Source organism: Takifugu flavidus, chromosome 16 (genome assembly GCF_003711565.1).
Source record: "Takifugu flavidus isolate HTHZ2018 chromosome 16, ASM371156v2, whole genome shotgun sequence".
In the NCBI taxonomy this organism is placed as follows: Eukaryota; Metazoa; Chordata; class Actinopteri; order Tetraodontiformes; family Tetraodontidae; genus Takifugu; species Takifugu flavidus.
Genome location: NC_079535.1, coordinates 4506129 through 4528184, shown reverse-complemented (window position 1 = coordinate 4528184; position 22056 = coordinate 4506129). Strand labels below are relative to the sequence as shown.

The 22056-nt window shown below is 45.5% G+C and overlaps 1 protein-coding gene across 2 annotated transcripts in view; it reads left to right on the top strand.

Moving 5' to 3' along the window:
• ppp2r3a (protein phosphatase 2, regulatory subunit B'', alpha) overlaps nucleotides 1-22056 on the top strand; it is a 34755-nt gene that overhangs the window by 3422 nt on the left and 9277 nt on the right. For both annotated transcript variants that reach the window (XM_057058873.1, XM_057058874.1), the window contains exon 2: nucleotides 14409-17813. In XM_057058873.1, the coding sequence (XP_056914853.1) occupies nucleotides 15111-17813 (2703 nt within the window). In that variant the 5' untranslated portion in view covers nucleotides 14409-15110. The remainder of the gene's footprint in view (nucleotides 1-14408; nucleotides 17814-22056) is intronic.

The window sequence follows — 22056 nt, the reverse complement described above, 5'->3', positions numbered from 1 at the left end:
CTGTATGCAGGCTGCTTTAGGACACCTCTCGTTTATGCGCTCTAATTGATTCAGAGGGTGATTTATGTGCCACCCTGCCCAGCGAGGCACGCACACACACACACACACACACACACACACACACACACACACACACACACACACACCAAAACCCCTTGAATTACTCATCTGCACTGCACAAGGCACTATTGTATTAAGCATCCTCTTGGCATTTTTTTCTGATTCAGCCATTCATTTCCCAGCAGCGCCCCTGTTTGTGAGTGAGTGTGAGTGTGTGGGTGGTCGTCTCATATTCCACCTTACACCGCAGGCTGCTAAAAATGAAGACGTGACAGGGAAAGTGTGAGCGTGTTTGTGAGGAGTGTGTGTGTGTCTTCGGGGACGGGGCAGGGAGGTGCGTTGCAGCACGTACGTGCTCCACCGAGCTCCTGCCCCTCTGCTCAGAATCAGTGTTTTGCATTTTTCAGCAGTGCTGGGGGCGAACGATCAAAAAGAAAGCGGAGAGGTTCACCTGTTGGTTTACATCCTGCGGTTTGTGGCAAACCGTAGACGTGGTCCATCTCAAGAGGAAAGGCTGGATTAGCATTGACTACCTGACCCATCCGTTTAAATTGAGCTTTACATTGTGAAAAATACGAGTAAAACTCTTGGAGATGACAGAAAACTTGAAAAGGGAGATTAAAGAGACACACAGAAAGGAGTCCGCGTATGAATGGAAGTCAGAAACTGATTCAGAGACCTTCCCGTGCTGTTCGGTGGTTGGGTCCATTGTGGCACGGCTGTGAGCGTGCCGATTGGTCGGCTGGGTCTGAATGTCACCACGTCGCGTTTGGCCTGGAATTTGTGTGTATTTGTGTGCGATGAGGCAATAGCTTTCCTTTGTGGAAGATTGTGCTCTGCCTTGCACACTGGCTCTCTTTGTCACCACACAGCATGCACACACACACACACACACACACACACACACACACACACACATACACACTTAAGAATCTGAAGCAGACATTCCTCCACTGTCAGTACATTTGCCAGGAGAAAAAGAGGGAACAAATGAGTGAAATAAAAAGGAAAATGCTAACTAACTGTGGCATTAGTCATGGCACGGAGGCCCCTCTGCCCTGGGTTTGAAGCCAGAAAGGCTGAAAATCATTTTATTTCTGCTTTTTACTCCTCTTTCAACACTTCTCTCTCTTTCTGTTGTGGTCTCTCGCATTGGGAGCAGATGACGCCTGGCTTGCATTAAGTTGTGTTTAATGGCACGTCTGAGTTTACAGACACATGCTTCAGTTGCAAATCCTGAAGGTGTGAATATGTGTAAACAGACCATGTAGGGAGATTTCAATCTGAATTATTGGTGGTTATTTAATCTGACGACTTTGTTTTCTCTGAGTACCAGCTCGCCACCATCCTGATTTTGAGTCTCTGTAAGTAAACACAACATCCAGATTCCAGAATTTGAAAACAAAAGCACAATTTTGCTAATGAGAAACACACCATCTTAAAGCTAATTACCATGCAAATCTCCTTATACACCACAAAAAGCACGTCTGTATGTATGATACGCAACTTCTGACAATCTTTTGAAAGCTTCAAGCATCCGTAAAAACGAGATTTGTGATTATATCAGCATTTAGTTTGAGCGTGTTAATATGATCCATGTTGCAGTAGCTGCAAACCTTTGAATTAAAAAGACTTCACGAACAGATCACCCAGTCTTCAGAGGGTCACATGGCAAATCCAGTCCTCCCCATAAGTGGAAGCTTGTGGCTTGCGGAGGTTTTGGCCTGTACCATTCTGAGTTGTATAACAGACAGACTGACTAAATGATAGAGGAAAAGGTCTGCTTTTTACTGGTCAGTGTGGCCAGACCATCCGTCTCACTGACTACCACAGGAGGAGGAAAACAGCGGGTGGAAGAGCAGGGGAAAAAAAGGTTGCGGGGTCAAAGGCTAGAGAGAATTGAGAAGCGATTTAAGGAGGCTGACAGTAATCCAACAAAAGGGGGAAAGTAAAAAAAAAAAGAGATGTGGGCAAATGACTGGATGCAGTGCTGGAAATCTGCAAGAGAATTTTAGACCGGGCTCCTGTTTTTCATGCCAGCCAGCATCTCGGGGCAGGGAGAAGGTTTTACAGCACTGTGAGTACATAAACATGTGAGGTAGGAAGAGGAGGAGGAGGAGGAGGAGCAGTGTCTGTTCACAGAGGGAAAATGACCCCGCTGCACCAGAGCGCCCTCTCTTTGTGTTTGCCCTCTCTCACTTTAATCTAAATCCATTCAAGAGGCTTCATTGGTGAGATAAGATGTGCTCTGACATTGCCAAGGCTTAAGTGCATCCTTCCCACTTTCTGGTTGGACGAGAAGAGGAAGCAGGCTGCTGGTGTGTGAGGGATGACATCCTTTATCTCAGTCATTAAAGCAAGCCAAGGGAGTCGCTCCATTGTTTATACTGGCCCCTTTATTTCCCCGTGTACTCTTGGAGGACACAGTCACAGAAGTTTCCCACACACCGTTGATGTATGGATGCAGAAGGCTGTGGTGGTCCCTAAAAACTTACACGTGTTTGCACACAAGTTTTGCTACACCCATTTTCATATGTGGGGAAGAAGTTTTCTGGAGTGAAGCCTTGAAAACTTTTTTTTTTTTTGTAAAAAGTTGTCTTGAAGGTTATTTGGCATCCATTGCCAGGGATACAATGTGATTGTACAGTCTTAGTGGAATTTTTGCTCTGCATTTTCTATCTTTTAAGGTTAATTCCAGGACTTTCTATTGCCCCTAGTGGTCTTACAGAATAATTGCAGTTGCTAATAAAACTTTTAAAGGCCCTAATTTAGGGAACAGTGAATTACATTGTGGTTCAATATTTCTTAAGTCCTAAATCAGTTACAGACTGCAATTAAGAGTACCCGTGAGAAGCAAACTGAATTACAAATAAATGAACATTTTTTTTCTAACCGAGCCAAATGACTCCGGTACCATTACCACACCAGAACAGGTGGAAGGCTGAGTGTTCTGGCATTTACTAAATCACAGTGGAGGTCTGACTGATTCATGGAGCTGTTATGCTGGGTGATTGTTGCTGATGCAGCACACTCCTAACCACAAGACTGCTGGGTTGAGAAAGGCAGAGGGACGTCTGGGTGGACAAAGTAAACAGGCTTAAAGTAAACAGCTCAAGTTGTGCTTGGGCAACACGTGGAACTCAACTCGGGTGGCGTCGCAAGATTCTGGCTGAAGGAGCGAGGAACCATCTGATCTACGAAACACTGATAAACTCTGTAAATTCACAGTCACATGACAAGTTCCAAATTTATACAATTTATATACAGTATTTCAGGTTTTTCTGCAGGTGTCAGTGCTACATGTTTGAAGTTTCCATGGTTACAGACAAAGCTGCTGGCCCCGCTGTGAAATGTGCACATGTAGCAGACAGGCGAGAGCAACTCCAACTGGAATTGTCATGCTGAAACCCTCAATATCCTCCAAACGTTTCTTTTTCCTGATTTCCAGCAGAGATGTTGAGATTTCCGCTAAACCGAGACCTGCCAAACACGTGTTGGACTTGTGTGATTGGTTGTGGGGCTTAGTTTCATGGTAGAGCCCAGGGGTGTCTTGAAACCTTGCCTGTCAGACTCATAAAATCTTCAAGCTGATTCGCAAAGCCGGCTTTTACTGGAAGCATAGAAATTAGCATTTTACTCATTTAGCAGTTTATTTGCTCACGGAAAGCAGTGACATTCACCACTGATGCTTTTACTGACATTGAGGAAATCTGTCTATTAATCTAAACCTGTGTATTAATCTAAACCTGTTTATTAATCTAAACCTGCTTTTCAAAGTACCTTTGGGTGAAGAGGAGCTAGCTCCTGTCTCTCTGCAGGAGGCCTGCAACGTGCATGAAGGCTTCGAGAGACACAATTCAATTGTTCTCAGGAGCAAAGATCTCTCATCTTTCTCCTCTTTCCTCTCATCTCTCCACCTTGGGAATTGTTGCCTTCTATCCTCTGATCTGTGCAGGCACCAGTGACAACACCTCATAACATTCCATGTGTGTGTGAGCATGTGTGTGTGAGCATGTGTGTGTGCGTGTGTGTGTTCCATGCCTTGGAGAACCAAGATGCAATAGTTTGATACCGTTGGCATCCATTTGTCAGCCAAGCGATTCTTCTGCTATGTGTTTGAACTCCACCGATCTACGGATCTATTAAACTTTTCTTTCAGTGCTATTCTAGCCTTTGTCTTGTTGCCAAGGATTCATGACGTGGAGCTGAAATCTTTTGTCTGTCATCAGCCGATGCCACATAGTCTGCTGTTGGCTGCAGAACATTTAATCTGCCCAGCATTCCAGATGAAGTGAAGCTGTGTTGAACATTTCAATCGTTGTTCTGTGATTATAAAGCAGTTTTGGAATCAGAAGAACTTTGGAACACACACACATGTCCGAACTCTCACTTTGTCTCCCTGTAATGTTTCTTTTCTGCATTATTATTCATTGAACACCAAGAATATGAGTTGTTAGGAGTGGAAGTTACACAGCGTCCACCCTGTTTGGGTTGTTTGTCTTAAACAAACAATAAATCACTTATTTTTCTATTTGCTTCATAAGATTGGCAACAGTAAAGCGTCACTCATCGTGACTTCAAAACACGACTTATGTTTTCCTGTTATTCCTCCCAGTCAGCTATTCCTGCCCCCCCACACACAACCCACACACACAGTGGGGGGGTGGTGGTGGTTATGCACTGCTAATTGCTGCATATGTGAGTTGAAAGTAATTAGATTTTAAAGATAGTGCCTAAAGTCTCATTGGATGCTCATTTAACATACTTGGACAGAAAACGTGTGTAATTATCATCCTCTGACATTCACGGTTTCGATCCTGATTAGAGACCAAGCCAGGACCAGCTGTCGAATAAGTTGATGTGGCCCCTGCGTGCAATTACGCTGCCATTTTATAGTAACATTGTGATTAAACAGTGATTTAGAAGGTTTATTTGTAGCAACACTGTGTAAAAATCATAGGAACCAAGACAGTCTACTGACGGGGTGTGGGGCTCGTGAGAACCGAAGGGAGACTTTCAGGGTCCATGTCCCTTGGGACACACGGTACTGTTTTTGTTGTTGTTGCTGGATGATAAAGTCACTCCCACAGTTCTGGAGCCAAAATACACAACATGTAAATACACAGGAAAGCATCTGAAACAAAGAAAATACACACACACACACACGGTTATTATGTCATTTAGGTCAACTTTCAGGCAAACCTTTAGAGGTTTAGAGAGGACCCTAAAGGCACCACACAGGTTACCCTGACCAGGATGCAGAGATGAACCTCAGACCCCTTCTTCAGGGCCACCTTCTCGCTTCCTTGAATTTACATGGCTGATGCGGGGACGTGCGTCCAGGTCACAAATCCTGCAGCTGATCTACAAACCCATCCCGAGCACGTTCTCTGACATGCAGGGATACAGCAGGATACGGGAGGTGGGGGTTCAGAGGGAGGCTTTGACAGCAAGAGACCTCAAGTGTTCAGGCTGAATCAGAGGAATGCAGGATACTCTACCCCAGGCGTCAGAACATGTATATATATACAGTATATATACATATACGCACCTCTATAGACGCCAGCTCTGCCCTCCATGTGCACTCCTTCTATGGCTGAAGTCAGCATATTAATCACACACTGAAGCTCTGACAAAAGTGGTGTTGGAATACGGAGCTCGCTACGTGTCACACCTCTTTGTTTTCGTCCGTCTCAGAGCGCTGTAGTCTGTCATTCAGCATGAAGAGGGGATAATGATGGATGGTGAATTATAAAGGCCAAATAGAAAAGGCTCGACTCTCTTATTATGCTTTCTCTCTCTTCCTGGAATGCAAAGTTTCTGAAAAATGAGTAGCGGCTAAAGTTGAGCTACTTGTTCTAATACTTCTCCATTCCAGCTCCCTTTATAGCAAGAACCTCTCTCCTGCTAAACTCCCTAATCCTAAACAGCAAGGTGTCCCTTGGAAGGCAGAGCCTTGAGCAGATGGGAACCTCCTCCCATGACGGATGAGCACTTCCCAAAAGATACAATCCGCAGGCTTAACGTGACGCAAACGTCTGGGGCTTTCTGAATCATAACGAAAATCTCCCAGCTCGAATTTTGGGACTCACTCGTTGCAGGAAGCTGCATTCAAGATGCAGAGGGTGGGGCGGAGATGGTGGCGTGGATCAAAGACTTCAAAGGCCAGGGTCAATTTCATCTGGGCGGGCAGGTGCTGACGGCGGGTTGGAGGAAGGAAGACGCAAGTTAACGCAGTCTTAGCAGCTGCGGCTGATGCCTTGTTTCTTTAAAGCTCCCAACGTGGCTCTTTTCGGCCCAACTTTGCTCATGAACTGGCGTGGGTGGAGGGAATTACAGACCCTCTGTTGTGCCAGACTCTGCAGGCGTAGGTGTCACTGGTTGTTTGCATAAATGGAATGAAGATTATCATTGCACACGACGAGCGCTGAAACAGACAACGAAACGTTGTAATTGCAGCCTCAACCTGTGGACATGGCTGGTTTGGGGATTTCTGTGGCTCCGTCAATGCGGCGGGTCAGAAGCTTCATCCTGAGACTGGGAAAGAACATTTAATGGAAGCCCAACTTCCAACTACATGGCATGATTTTTGGCAAGGTCATGGTTGTGTGTGTGATTTGCAGCCCTAATGGGCAGTGAGCTACTCTAAGGGAAGGCGGTGTGATGTTCCAGGCTTGCAGCCAGTAGAACCATAGTAACAGCGCTGCATTCCCTCTCCGTCTTTGAACTGCTGCTATAATGAGGGAATGTTCTTTTCTGCACCGAACCCTGCAGAGGGTGTGAGTGTGTGTGTAGCACCATGAGTCATAATCTGCCGCAGCCTTTGTCTGTGGAGCCGTGCACTCTGGCCTGTAACCAGGTGTTGTTGTTTTCCTCACTACATTGTACATTTCCATTCTACTCAAGCTGCTGCATGCGGTGCAACTTTAGCAATCTTCTAAGTTTGTTGCCGGATGCTCTGGGAGAGGCCCGATCTAATAAATGGGACTCTGTAAAATGTGCTCACGCTGCTTTTGTTGATTGCACCACAAGACAATATCATCAGTGTGTGTTATCCATTTTCAGCTTAAAGTAGAATACAACAAAGAATCCATCCTTTTCATCAGCAATGTGTGTGTGGAAATGAGGAGGGGATGATGGTTGAGATAAGAGTTTTAAATTAGTGAGTGTCCAACGGTGCTGCACAGGTTACTGCTTCTTTAAATTTGAGGTGAGGCATTTTACAATAAAGTTTGTGTTTGCGTTTCGCAGGTGGACACACCTGGGACATGTCCTCCACTCTTTCGTTCCATTCTCAGGTCTTCTTGCTTGTTCATGAACCGCCCAGGCCTCTGCTGCCTCACTCTGTGAGGTTTCTTATCTTACCTGCATATTTGGATGACTTCTGACTTGTCTTCTTACTCCATTGCCTTCAGCACTGCACCTCAGTGGGTTCCAAGTAAACGTGGGCCAATTTGTCAGTCTTTCGTTGCAGACTTCAACCTCATCTTTTCCTTGTGAAGCTTTATTTCCTCTATCATTTTTTTTGCAGCCGCTCCTGTGTTTCTTATTGTCCCTGCACTGTTTTTCCTGCTGCCTCTGCCCTCTGTTTGATTTCCTGCTTTCAAATCAGGCTTGAGCTTCATCTCCTTTTTTGGAAGATGCAGGGAGAACTTTGTTTCATTTTGGCCCATTTATTTTTTTCTTCCTCCAAAACACATAACTGGTGCCTTCCTTTGCAGTAACTAACATGCAATTTGCTGAGTCCTTCACCTTGTTAACCCTTGTGGCTGCCCTCAGCTCTGGGACGCTTTAGAAGTGGGGAAAATGAAACAACCACCAGTGAATAATTTGTTACAATATTAAATTTGTTTCCTGTCTGTTTGATGACAAATTGAAGTGCAGCGCTACACAGGAATTTACATAAGTATCAGATCCGTTTGGCTCAGTATTAGCAAGCATCTGTTTAGCAGAGCCGTTTCTCCTCAGGAAGGTCCAGAACCGAGCACTGGCCTCACGGCGTCAAAAAAAACCCACATCCCAGACGGAGCCTGAGGAGCAGCAGGCATGAGCGCACTGAGGGTTTGTGGGTAGTGGGACCCTGGGGTGTGTTGATGTCTTAAACAGACGAAAGACAGAGGGGACGGAACGGGACATTTACATATTGTGATGATGGATGATATTCCTATTTATTCTGGGAGGGACTTTTTTTTCCTCTTTGCACTGCTGCTGTCATCAAAATACTTTTAGCAAGAACAAAATTTCAGTCAAGGAGGCGCTTTTTTTTCAGGTGCTGGGCTCCGCTGACACTGACCCAGGAGCTCCGTCTCTGTAAATCAAGCTAGGTGACACCCTCAGAGACAGCAAGAACCACAAACATGTGCGTAGACAAAAAGGCAGCCGGACGTATGACTGACCGGGGTCGTGAACGCAGCTCCCAGAATAGACTCCAAACACTGGGCAAGAAAATATCCCAGAGAGGCAAGACTGTGTATGTGTGTGTGTGTGTGTGTGGGATGGGGGGGGGCAGAAACAGAGGCAGATTCGTGTGTGTTTCTATTTGTGTCTTTTTAAGTATTTTGTTTGTAGAAAGAGTTGATCCAATAAATCACTTTATTGCAAAAGCACCCAGAAAGGTTGCATCCATTAAATCTGTAAAATGCTGTGACTTTACTGTGGTTTTTAACACAGTTGCCTTTTTCAGAGGTTGCAGAGCCACATGCAAATGAAGGAGAGAGGAGAGCAAAGGCGGGGGGCTTTTTAATGTTCTGGTTTGTATGACAGATTAGAAATGCCTCACCAGACTGCTGTCCTTGCACTGACCTGGAAATCTGCTCACAACACTCCAACACCGGCGTCATTTCTTTTTTTAAGGGTATTTATCGGAGTGCTCATTATCATTAAGAATCTGGGATCCATTAAAATCTAGTCTCTTTCCATCCACTCTGTTCAAACAGGCATTGAAGGATGGTCCTCCACAGGAGAAATAGCGCATTTATGAATCCGGTTCCCCCCCTCAGACCGAGTGTATTTGCATTTTGGTTTCCAGCAAAGGGATAAAACCCACAATGGCTTACACGGCCGTGTATAAATAACCTCAGTGTAAGAGGAATATAATGAGAAGCAGACCCTGAGTTAGGGTCCACGCATAGGTAATATAATAATAGTGAGGCTGGCCTAGATCGGCAGCATGCATCATGGAAACACTGATTAGAGGTTTTGGTCGGTGGTTGGTCAGCAGAAATGAGGTGCGTGAGGTGTTTGGGAACATTCTAAGCAGCGAGCCCAGTGTTCAGGTTGAGCTGAGCCACACGCGTAGCAAACGGAAAATAGTGCAAAACGGAGACAGAAGACGAGCGTGTCATCCCTGTTGGGATCAGTCCCACATTGAACACTGAAACAGAAGCCGTTGCATCAGCTGGCATTTTTTCCCTGCTATATTATAAAACACACTCGGGCTGCAGAAACGATAAGATGCACCGCGGCGTCCAGATTTAGATGTGGTCAGATGCACATGGCGGCAAGATGAGGGAGGCGTGAGTCAGTGGTGGGCTCGGAGTACGATGACGATGGGCCGTGGCGACAGGGGTTTGTGGTTAGAAACCCTAATCTGCTCCTCATATGACCCCTCTGATCGACAGGCACAGCAGTACACACACACACACACACACACACACACACACACACATGCACATATAGCTCTCTGAATAGTAGATCTTATAAAGCTGGATATACAGTCTGCTTATTTTCAACTTTTTTCCATTTATTCCACTTTTGTCGCAGTGGTGAAAAAGCACTTTGGATTTCAAATTTCTCTATGGCAGCAGTTTAGGACTAATCGCAGAAAAATTGCAGAAACAGCTTTATCTCCCTCCTGTGGCCGGCTGAGGAATAAATCATAAACCCCAGCATGATCACAACTCCAAGTATGTGAAATAAACTGCTCTATTACCTGGCCCATGCTAATATTGACAGCATGTTAGAGATGGAGGTGGGACATGTGGTCCACTCAGACCTGATTACAACTTTTAACTTTCTCATTTCTAAGAGGTGGAAGAACAACATTTCCAAGTTTAGGGTGTGTAATTGGTTTGCTCGTGTCGGCTGGTTTGGTCTGAGTTGCGGGTTCTTACGTAGGTAACCACTTTTATCCGTGAATTCAGGTCACCGTATTTTCGTCCCACACTCACACTCGTGTGTGTTTGACGATCTGATGTCATGTCTGTGTCTTTACCAGCCAGCAGCTAAAAGCATGACATCATATAAAGATGTTGTTTAAATTAGCAGCAGTGCTGGGGCACGTGAATCAGTGTGTGTGTGGGGGTGACATGTGGGCATTTTTTAAGGTTTAGCTAGCTGCATCTTTTTCCCCCACTCATTTATGTGTCTTCTGCTGCATAACAACAAGGTCTTTGTTTGCTAGCCTTTTAAGGCCAACCAGGAAACATTAGCGATAAGAGAAGATGTGAGTCACTGTTTTTCCTCGGTGGGGTTGGGGGGGGGGGGGGGGGGCAAATACATCCTCTCTTCTGGCCTCAACACCTTCCCTAATGAGAGGTGCTGTATATTGTCTCTGTGCAAACGCGTGTCTATGTGGCGTTAAGGTCTGGCTCCTAATGAGGTGCTGAGCCATTCGCACGGCCCACTCTCGCAGAGATTGGAAGAGCAACTCAGGGTGGGGTGGGGGACAGCTGGTGTGGCTCTGCTGGAGGTGTAAAACTGCAGAGGAGCAATTTAGGTACCCTGGCCTGCAAAGTAGATCCATTTGAGAGGAAACAAGGAAGGAAATCAGGAGCAGTAGCTAGAGGAGGAAAAAACAAAAAAATTGATTCCAACGCTGCGGTGGTGTTTGATAGCACCAGCTCAGATTAGGTTACACCAACCGGACGGAGCTAGTCAGCTGGAGCCAAACAGCTGATGGAGATTATGGTGCATTGTTGAAGCGGCCGATGACAGCCAGGAGGCACAAATACTGATCAGCAGACGCGTGGCTGAGACTCATTTACCCTCCTTTAGTGTGTCATTTATTCAGCCGGTGTGTGATGCTGATTAATCCCATTCCTAAATGTTGTAAATGAAACCACTTTAAATGGTAGGAAGTCTTCTCATCATAGTGATGATTCTTAAAATCAGATGTTTGTTTTTTCCTGCCTGGCGGACCAGAATAATGGAGAGCAGATGAATCACTTTCTTTCTTAACAATAAGACGAATGCCAAATAGAAATTAACCAAATTCTTTCCAACATAAATGAACCTGCTCTTGTCTCCCTTTTATATTTGCCCTGCCTGTTCAGTGTTTACATTAAAAATGCCTTTACAGTTCAGTCCCGCTCAGCCCGACATGCTGTTCTGACCCATAAAAACCGAGGCTAACAGCCCCGGCTCTTTAAAGCCCGCAGATGCGGCTTCATTATTAACAGCTGTGTGTGTGTATGCATGCAAGTGTGTGTTAATTTTGCAGTATAACCCACAATCACTGCCAGACGTGCACTCGCGCTTTTTCAAATCCAGTTTTCCAGTCTTGATAACAACCACATGTTCGTGTCGTCCTGAAAATCTGCAGGTACGTGCACGGCATTTAATGCGAGCGCTTCTCAGCTGCCGTCTTCATCTAAAGTTCATCCTCAAAACCAACTTTTAATACCTAAATTGCATGTGTTGCTCTCCTCTGATCCTCCTCCAGCTGATGTCTTGGCTCAGACGTTTGTCTCACAGCTCATTGTGGAACCTGGCTGACTGTTACCGACGGCGATGGCCTGTGTGTCTGGAACAGGCAAAGGAAACCTTCAGACTGGTTTTACTTCAGTTTTTACTAAACTATCTCTATTGAGCCTGTGCGGAGTGTTTTTAACTAAAGACTAAGATTATTCAGGATAATCCAGATGCCAGCCAAGGCTTATTTCTGCCACTTTGCGCTCCGTTGGGTCCCAGCTGACAAAGACAGCGGAGACTTCCCAGACCTGTCAGTGTGTTAATCTCCAAAAAGCTTAGCGCGAGATTCTTTTCAAGAAGAGATGAGTGTGTCTTTTTAGTGTACTTGGAACACTTCAGAAGTCAACGTAAGTCATTTATGGATGAAGCATGAAGAAAAGTGGGTCAGCACCTCGGTTCCATGCTGGACACTCACATGGATCAGAGAGTCAGAGGAGGAGAAAGAGAGAAAAGGTTCTGATGGATTTCAGTTGGCCTTGGAAATGTTTGTTGTTCAGGAGTAAAACTATTCTAGATCCACGCATGCATGCTGATGTGAGCATTTTTGAGATTTATGGGCTATTCTGTGTTGTCTCCTCTTGGCTTTACCTCCCTGCTCTGATGCCTATTTGACCTTTGACCAGATATGACGATCAAAATCAACTGTTATAATGGCTGAAACCTTCTGACTTTTTGTGAAGGTCGCCAACGACAGCCAAGCAGTGGCACCTCAGATAGTTTGGGATAGCATCCTGGTAACATGACTCCACAGTTATACATTGTTTTATGCTTGTTTATTAGCTCTCCCCTAACGTTAATGAACAAAAATATCTTGAAGGTTTCAATTATTTATGGCTAAAATCCTCCAGCATGTTTTGTGTTTGTCTTTGAATTCATTTTTTTTTGAGCATGGTTGTGTTTCTCCAAGAGCAACAATGGATACAATCCAATAATCTCCCTTTTGTAGCTGCAGCAGAAGTCTCTATTGGTTCGGTTCAGGATGTTCAAAGGCCTGTTTTTCTCCCCACCAACCGTGGAGTTGTGCGTTAATGCTGTGTGTGTTTGTGTGTCTGTGTGGGGTGTGCTTTGACATGGCTTGTGCAAACCTGTTCTGTCCTCTTCAAGGCATATTTGGGGTTCCTTATTTTTGGGCCATCAGATCATAAGGACCCATTTCCCCTTGGAGGCCCCTCTGACCCCTTTCAGTCTGCACAGTCTCACACACACGCTTGCACAAGAACACACACACACATATACACAACCACATTCTCCAAGAGTCTTTGAGTGGCTCCTATTGGGGGTTGTGACGAGTGTCCCGCCGTGATTGAGTGCTTCCTGGTGAAGGTTGAGGAAAGACTTGGTCACATGCAGGAGAGACCAGAAGGAGGGAACACTTCACTACAAATACATCGGGATGGACTTTCAAAACTGCAGAGATGGAACCGTCACAACAGCAAGTTAGCATGTTTTTAGGAAGTCAAGCAGGCAGATTAGCATTTTCCTCACAGGCGTGCGGTCGCTGCTGACTCATATTGTCTGTGATTAGTCAGTAAGCTGTGCAGCCATTCCAGGTTAGGTGTATGCCTGTGAGGATCAGCCTGGGAGAGTGTGTGTGGGTGTGCCAGCGTGCATACATCTATGTGCATGTTTGTCGTCCTGTTCGTTTTCATCACAGTTTCGATCTGAGGAGCAGGCGGCCAGGAAAGATCATTTCCTGCTCCGAAGACTGATTCAGCAGCATCCAGCTGTTGTTGTCAGTGTCTAGGCTGGCCGCCTGCTTTTTCCATACATCTTAATCATTGTTTGTCCAGGTGCCATATCCTCCGATCCCACCCCCATCTCCCATGATTCCCATGAGAACCAGCCTCAGATCAGAGATGTCTGGGCTCCTGTTCTATGTTGTATTGACCTTTTGATGTTGTTCTTTCTTCATGTGGTTATTCGGGTATCGACTTGCTGTCCAGCTCCTTATTGAAGGATCTATTCTTGCTTTCTCTGTAAATGTGGAAGGTACTCGAGGTCTCACCACAGGTTAGGTACATTTGTATTTAGTTCCTGTTCCTAAAGGCTCTAAGGAAATAATGGCAGCTGTGAGGATGATGGGAAAACAAACACGAGAGGAATAATTTAGGAGTGAAACCGATGGTATGGATGCCCTTCTGATGCAGAAGCTTATGTTTTTTCTTCTTTAAGTTTGATGTTTGGCAGCATAATTGCAGTTTTCATTAATAGTAACTAAAGTCTTCTTGACTTATTTACTTTATTATTGTTATTAATTATATATAATTATTACTTATTTATTTATGAGCTCCTCAAAGGTGCTTTATCTCCATCCAGAAGCAGGAACGGAGCTATTTGTTACGCATCATGGAACATTTGAGTTTTTCCAACTTTTTTTCATTACTTTTGTTGTATTTGGCAGCATGTCTCCACTTGTTCCCTTCAATCTTTTGATTTTTTTTTGTCTCCAACACAGTTTATTATATTAAAAACAAAACCGTGAAATGTATAAAGGAGTAATTCAGAATGAAGTCAGAGCCACAGGTGGTTGATCCTTCTGACACACCTCATCTCACAGAACCTGAATGCAGTTTCGTAATGATCTTAATGATGTACTTTCTCTTTTTCGTTCCCTCTCACCCCCCCACCCCCGCCCCCGCCCCCTTCTCTACCTGCAGGTGGTGTACTCCTGTCAAAAACACACACTTCCACCGACACATGGATGACAGCGGGAGGCAGACGGGACGCGGGAGAGCGCAGAGCTGATACTGACACGCACAGCAATCAGCCATCTGTGGTCAGACTCCCGCAGCTCTGCAGCTGCGCTCTTCAGCTCCATCAGAGCACCAGCGCAGAGTGAGAGGGGATCTTTGTAGCTGCGTGGGGACGATCCTCGGCCAGGGAAATGCGAAGGCCTTGCCCGGCTCGGATTAGGCCCCTGGGGCTTCTTCTCTTGAGGACTGGCTGATACCCCAGCTGGATCTTCTGCTGACGCTTTCCTCTGTGACTGTCATTAGCTGCTAATGAGCTGCTGCTAGACAGGAAACGGACACGGTGCCTGTGGAGAGACAAGGAACCTCACAGCTGTTATTAAGAGGCCCCAAGTTCTCGAGGAAGGAATTTTTTACTTCCAAAGGAGAGAGGAACACTTGTTACATTTTTACTTGCTAATGATGAAATAATCTAGATTTCCGGACATTTATTTATAGATTTCAATTTTATAGATTTTATAAATTTTTCTTTGGTGTTTTTGAAAGTGTCCCTATGGAGTGAAGACAGTCCATTTTTGCGAGGCACTTAGGGTTTTCTCGTTTTTTCCCTTTCTTTTTGCATTTTCACATTATTTTAATTTTCTTATGCCCTGAAGGATACTCATCGTCATGGCAGCAGCCTATCGTGTGGTTGTGAGCAGTGTGAGCTGCTATAACAGCGTGGTTGTAGACCGACGTACTCACTTCCATTCTGTGCATTACTGCTCAGGTCCGTGTGGGGCACTATCCCAGGGAATTGACTGCACCGTCGCTCACCGTGGCACGTGCTCCGAGCTCCTCAATGTGCCTGATTCAGCATACATTGACTCAAACAGTTCACCCTCCAACAATATTATCACTCAACAACTTTCCAACCATGGTAAAAATACCCTTAACATAGTTACCAGCTATAATGGCGGCTTGGAGCGGGCAAGCAGCAATGGCAGCTTATCTCTAGGCGAGGACAGCCCTACATGGCGTGGTAAAAAGAATCCTGTCATTGGAGGATCATTAAGTAACCTGAGTTCTTCAGGAAGTCTCAAGGATATTACCGAAGAAGCCATCAACTTGGCAAGTGGTAAGCTGAAAGAGTTTTCCTTTGACAAACTTCGACACTCTTCCTCAAGCCATGTCACATTACGTAAAGGTCGCAAAGTCCGTCCCGACTCTTTTACCCGTCGCTCTGCTGATCTAGAGATTATTTACGGCCACTTCAGCCCCCATAACGCAACAAACGGAACTACAAATGGCAATACACATGATATGGGTATTCCAAATGATGAGAACCTGCCCCCTTATGTGCCAGGGAGAGGAACAATCCTAGAGGAGATTAAGTTAAAGGGCAGTACAGGCAACTTGTCAACCAGCAAATTAAGTAGCGGTTCAAACAGCAGCCTAACAAGTATTGGGTCTTTGGATCAAAGTTTGAATGCAGTGGCCTCACTTTACCTCAACACCCTTGGAGAGGAAAACCTGATTTCCCGTTTACTTGAGAAGACACGGGCAGAGGCTGGCCCTGGGGGAACAGGGGGAGAGGACATCCGAGCCTGTCTCGATATTCTACTTAAATGTTCAGAAGATTTAAAGAAATGCACTGACATCATCAAGCAATGCATAAGACAGAAGGCTGGTGGAGAGTCACAGGAAGGAGGAGCCAGTCCCGACAGCATCTATAGGGCAGTAATGACTCGACTTAGTTCCTATTTAAAGAGACTACCTCTGGAGCTGGAGGGCATTGGGAGTTTGGGGAGCATGGTCCAAGGTGCACCTGGGAGTGGACACAATGATCTTGCGGAGCTTGTCAACACTCTGCATTCAATCCAGCAGGGGCCTTACTCTCCAATTTTTGGAAATGAGCAGCCCCCACGCTATGAGGATGTGGTACAGTCACCCCCTCTTCCAAAAACTGTTCCCATGCCATCCTTTACTTTTTCCAAATCAGATTCCATCCATAGTAATCCACCCCAATGTTTGCCAGCCAGAACCACTCCACTTACCAATGGACTGCAACATTCACCACCTTCCACTCAACACAATCTCTCCCCCCCAAGTGTTCCATCCCCCAGATCCTCTCCCACACAGTCTACATCCCCTTTCTGCACTTCCCCTACACCACCATATGCACAAACCCCTCCAGCATCACCAATGGAGGCACTATATATTGAAGAGGAGGAAGCCGACGTAGACAAGACATCAGATCAAATCTCAAAGCAGATATACAGCCCCACTAAAGTAACTATCAACCAGAACAAAGGTGGGGCAATACTGGGCCAGCCTATAAATCTATCTCATCCACACACATTCAATAACTCTTTAAATTTGCCAGCCCACAGTGGGTACAACCCCTCTTGGTCTTCCTCTGACACAAAAACACTTCTGGCACCTAAAGTTGCCTCACATAGGAATGATGACATTGACAAGCTGCTTATGGACTTGGAAAACCTCTCTCAGAGCATGAGCCACCCTAGGACTATTGAGCCTCCTCTTCCAGCCAAAACCAGGAAAAGAGAAGGAAGCCTTCAGAGAATTACTCCCAATGAGGCTGCAAATCAGGTCATCAATCAGCCAAAACTGTCCCAAGTTCAGAAGCCAGATAGTCACCCAGTCATGAACGGCCCAACTTCCAGGGGTCACATGCAGAGTCCCGCCCCTCCAAAGAACAGTGAAGTTCCCATGGTGGGAGAGGAAGAGGATGGAGCGCTGTTGTTGAGGATCCTGGAAAGCATTGAGAGCTTTGCTCAGGAGTTGGTGGATTCTGGGGCAGGAAGCACAGGGAGTGCTGAGAGGAGCAGTGGAAAAGAGCGGGAGGTGATGAGGCTCTTACAGGATACTCTTGCCACCACTGGTAGAGTTGAATCCTCTCTGGAAAGCCCAAATTCTCCAGCTCCTGCCACTACACCCATTGTTGCCCCAGCAATACCACCAAAAAAATCCCAAGCGAATACCACAGCCGTTTTTTCTACATCTGCACCCAAAACTGCCGCACCGGAAACTGTGTGCAATCCTTCTTCTGAACTCGCACCAGATGTTGCCCCTGAACCTCTGCCTTTACCTGAATTTAGACCAGAACCTACAGAGGAACCTACACCAGAAGCTACGGATATACCTACACAGTCCTCCACAAGTGATGCCGCCCTGGAATCTCACTTCCCCTCTGGAACAGCTGTACTGGAATGCTTGCATCCTTCCACCCATTTGGCTGAACCAAAATCTGTGGCGGCACCCGAAGCTCCAGATCCTGTTGCCGTCCCAATTGTAGAGGCAATAATGGACTCTGCTGCCCTCGAGTCTGGTTCAACTCTCCTCATTCAGCAGACACCAGAGGTGATCAGAGTAAGTCAAAAGCACACAATATAAAAAGAACTCATAAAATTCACATTTTTGTGCTATCTAGCTTTCATTTTTCTCCTTGTCCACTTAGCAATTAGCAAAAATCGTGTTCAGTTGAGAATTCTAGGCAGAGATGAATAGCAGTGATCAAAATCCTGATACAGTTGTCACCCTAGCTCTGAATACATGTGTGTGCATGCACTCACTTACGCCCAGGGGATTGTTTAAAAGTAATTTAGTGCGGCAGATGTATTTTGTTTTGAAAACTCAAATGCAGGGTCACCTCGGGCCTTCCTAACCTAGGTGTTCAGTAGAGTTGGGAAATTACACATGACAGACAAAACCCACACAGTTTTGAGTCACTGCTGCTGATTTCTCTTCCTGCACTAGTCCTTTTTAAACTAATCTAAATGTGCATCTCTCCTCATCAGCCTGCCATTGTTCTTTAGCCATATTTACTGATTTAAGCTCTGGTAAAGTGCCTTGGGGATTGTTAGGACACTTTTTTATGAGGTTACCATGGAAGCTGCAACAGTCAGAATAGCCAGTACTGAATCATGATCGCATTATGATTCGGTTTTCTGGTTCCCTGCCTCCATATTTCCTCTTATTGCTGCTAGCTATTCAGGTTTTCTTTTTTTATGTTTTGCCTTCGCTCCTCTTTGTTTTTCCTCTCGGTGTCCTTCTTTCGCCTGCGTTCTAAGGGTCAGTCTGCTTTGACAGCTTCTCCTCCTGTCCTGCCATTGGCTGTCCTGTTATTTTGGGAGCGGTGAAAAACAGTTGTTGCTGTGTGTGGAGCAGCGCAACCCAGCGAGAGTTGCTGATTGGTGCCCAGCAGGAGGGGGTTTCAGGGTGGGACCCAGTGGGGCAAGATGTAGTGGGATCTTTTGGCTTACTAATGGGTTCGCTGCCCTCCACTGCACCTCACCCCTGGCTGAGTGAAGTGTGAGGACAGACTAAATTTGTACACCTCTCTGTACTATGGCATCCCGCTAACAGACTCACTGTCGCCACGGTGTAAAAGGACCTGTATGCTGGGGGTGTTCTGCGTGCAATCTCAACAAGATGTTTGTGTTTGTGTGCATTTCTGCGCATTTGCATATATGCATGCAGCATATTCATGTACCTGTGTAGGTTTCTGCACAAATCCTCTGTAGGAAATGTTGCTTAATTTGAAGTTTATCTGTGCCTGTTCATTTGTTGGGCCAAAGCAAAGGCAACCCAGTTACTGTGGGTCACATCTGAGGTCTGGAATACTTTCCTGACACCCTACACGCGCTGGCACCCTGAGGACTATACTAATATTCCTCACCCCCAACCTTGTCTCTGCCTAGGGTGCACATTAAAGTGCCAATCAGACTATAAACAAGACAAGCCCCCCTCGCACACATGTGAAAATACCCCCGCACACAACCACTTACACTGGAGAGATTTGTGGCTGTGTTTCCTTTGGCACTGGCTCGGCTTTGATGGGAAGCTGTGCTAAGCCCTGTGGGACATCGTCCGATAGCATCTTTATCTGTGTCTGTATGTGGACACATGTTTATTGTTCACTCGCTGCTGACAGACTAATACAGGGTTTTCTGCACCCGTCAGAACAGACCCATTAATCTCCATGGAGACAAGGAAGCCGGTGAAAATAAACCTGAGGATTGGTCAAACTCAATGTCGAGATGCTGCCACAGTGATGCTGCACTAAGATGCTGCTAAATTAACTGGTGGATCCTCAGCTCACCACCCTTTGCTCTGCGCGCTCTCCTAATCCCCGAAAATGGCCCTTGACCCTTGGCTGCCTATTGTTGTCAACGTGATGAATGCCAGTAGCCATTCTACAAATTGAATCAATGTTTGCTTGTGTCAGTAAAGATCGTTTTCCCTATTTCTGGACCTAATTGCTAACTGGCACATTCTTTGCTGAAAAAAGTGCCAAGATTGGCAGTTTCCTTTGGTGAATGCAAATTGCTGGGAAAATGTACTCTTCCAACCACTTCAATTTGCACGTGGTTAAGTGGCAACCAGTTCAGGCTGGAAACATGAAAAATGTACCTGCAGTATTCCCACAGAGCTCCTATAAGAGTAAAGTTTCTGTTGACTTGTTACTGTAACTGTCCTCTCAGCTGAGGAGTCCGGTCTGATTTTCCGGCCCAAGAGTGAAGAAAGGAACCGCCGACCCTTCAGATCAGCTGTGTTTGGCACAGGGAGCCTTGATAATAGAGTAGAGGAGGCAATAAGGAGAAAAGCCTGGAGATGGAAAAGGAAATAACAAGCAAACAGGGAAGCCAACTGAATGACTGTGTGACAGCACAGGGGAGACTTTTTTCACTTGCAGAAGATGTGAAGAAAAGAGGAATTCCTGCTGCACTGCGGGTTTGTTGACTCTGGCACAGGATGACATCATTCCTCTTTTGCTTCCACAGGAAATAAGGTCACAGTGGGAACTTTGGCAGAAAAGGAAAATACACTTGTTTCAACCCAACAGCTCGAAAAGGCAGATGAATGCAGCCATTTATACGGTCCCACGTTCGTACACACAATGCCCTTCTGGGCCCGTTGCTATGTGTTAAAGGGTTTTTCCAAAACAGCTTGTACTCTCCAAGGTTAGCCCGGAGAATATTCCACACACGCCTTGTTGATAGGCGTGAAGCGCAGAGAGCTGGGAGGCTCCGAACTGTGCACGACTGGATCAGAAGAAAATTTCTCAAGCACACGCTGAACGTTTAATCAAGTGACGTCATGTTTCACCACTCGGAGGCCAGACGACGGCGTCCAACTGCTGCTGTCAGCCATAGGCCCGCCCCTCTGAATCCACACGCACACACACGGCCACGTCGCCATGCGAAAAGTTCAGTCCGAGTTGTTGCTGCGTAACTCTTTGAACCTCCTCCGGCGACACCATGGAAACCACCACAACATGTTTGTAAGCAGTGCGTAGCTTTTGGGATTCCCCCCCCCAATCAGATTGGAAGCGTACAGGTTTATTTTAGGATACTGTCAGTGTTGATGTGGGTGTGTCTGTGACTGTGTGTCCAGCGCTCCCGAAGCCCCCAACCTGCCCTCTCTCTCACCCCCCCCCCACATCCTCAGCTTCTCTGCTCATCTCCACACTGTTACTATGAGCTCTCTATAAAATTGTAATACTTAAACTAGAATTTATAGCAGAGTGCACTTAAATAAATAAATAAAACTATGTGCTTTTATATTTACTTTAAATACCCACAATGCAGTGCAAAATTAGCTGAATACATAGATATACTTAAAACAATCACTGGATTCTTCAAAATTCTATTTCAAATGGAAATGCTTTCTTTAAATTAGTGCTGATTTGATGCAATACATATTTTATTGTTGTCACAAGGGAACAAAGGATATATTTTGACATCTTTTGTTATCTGCTGTCGCTGCAGACTGGTCAGTATTTGCAGAATTGAAGTGTTCTGAGGAGTAGGAAGCTTCTGCCCTCTAGTGACAGCTGGACTACAGGTCAGCCCGGACGTAACCTCATTTCTCAAATCTACAGCGCCATCTACCGGATGAACGGTGCTTCTGTTTTTCAGTCATTTTCACTTGAAGATTTGGTTTCCTAAAGTCTGTGGAAGGGATGTGGATAATGACTGAGCCTATTTTATTTCCTGTATTCAGTTAAAATTAGGTTAACTGGAGATGCATTTCTGCCACCTTATCCTTCATCCTGCCTGTTTTTTGAGCTCTTTAATTGAATCTTGACTTGCTTTCAAGTCTTAAGACAACCATGTAATGTAAAATCCGTAAAGATAGCCACATGTATGTAAAGGTCTACAAGGTAAAGAAGTCAATAATATGATTATTATTAAATGTTAGCAGCTGATTTGCAGCTCTTCCTGCAGATAATGTTTAGTGAACCTTCCATCTAATCCACGTTGCTTTAGAATTTCTGCTCCATTTTGTTCGATTTCTTTCCCCATTCCTTTATATCATAAACAAGACTTAATTTACAACCTTGTTTTTCTGTCTCTTCATCAAAAAAGAGCAACTGGAACTATTGTCTAAACAGAGACATGCAAACACGTGCAAAATGACAGTCGTGTTAATTAGTCAGCCTTTGAGTTGCTGGTGGGCACATTTTCTTTTGTGCCACTTGTTTTTGCTCAGGTTTCCAGTGTTTATGCTGTGCAAGGTTAGCAGCTGTCAGCCTTCACCTCGGGCCGACACTATGCAGGGAGAGACCATTTAGATTGATGTGTTTAAGTAGTCGATCATTCCAAATCTT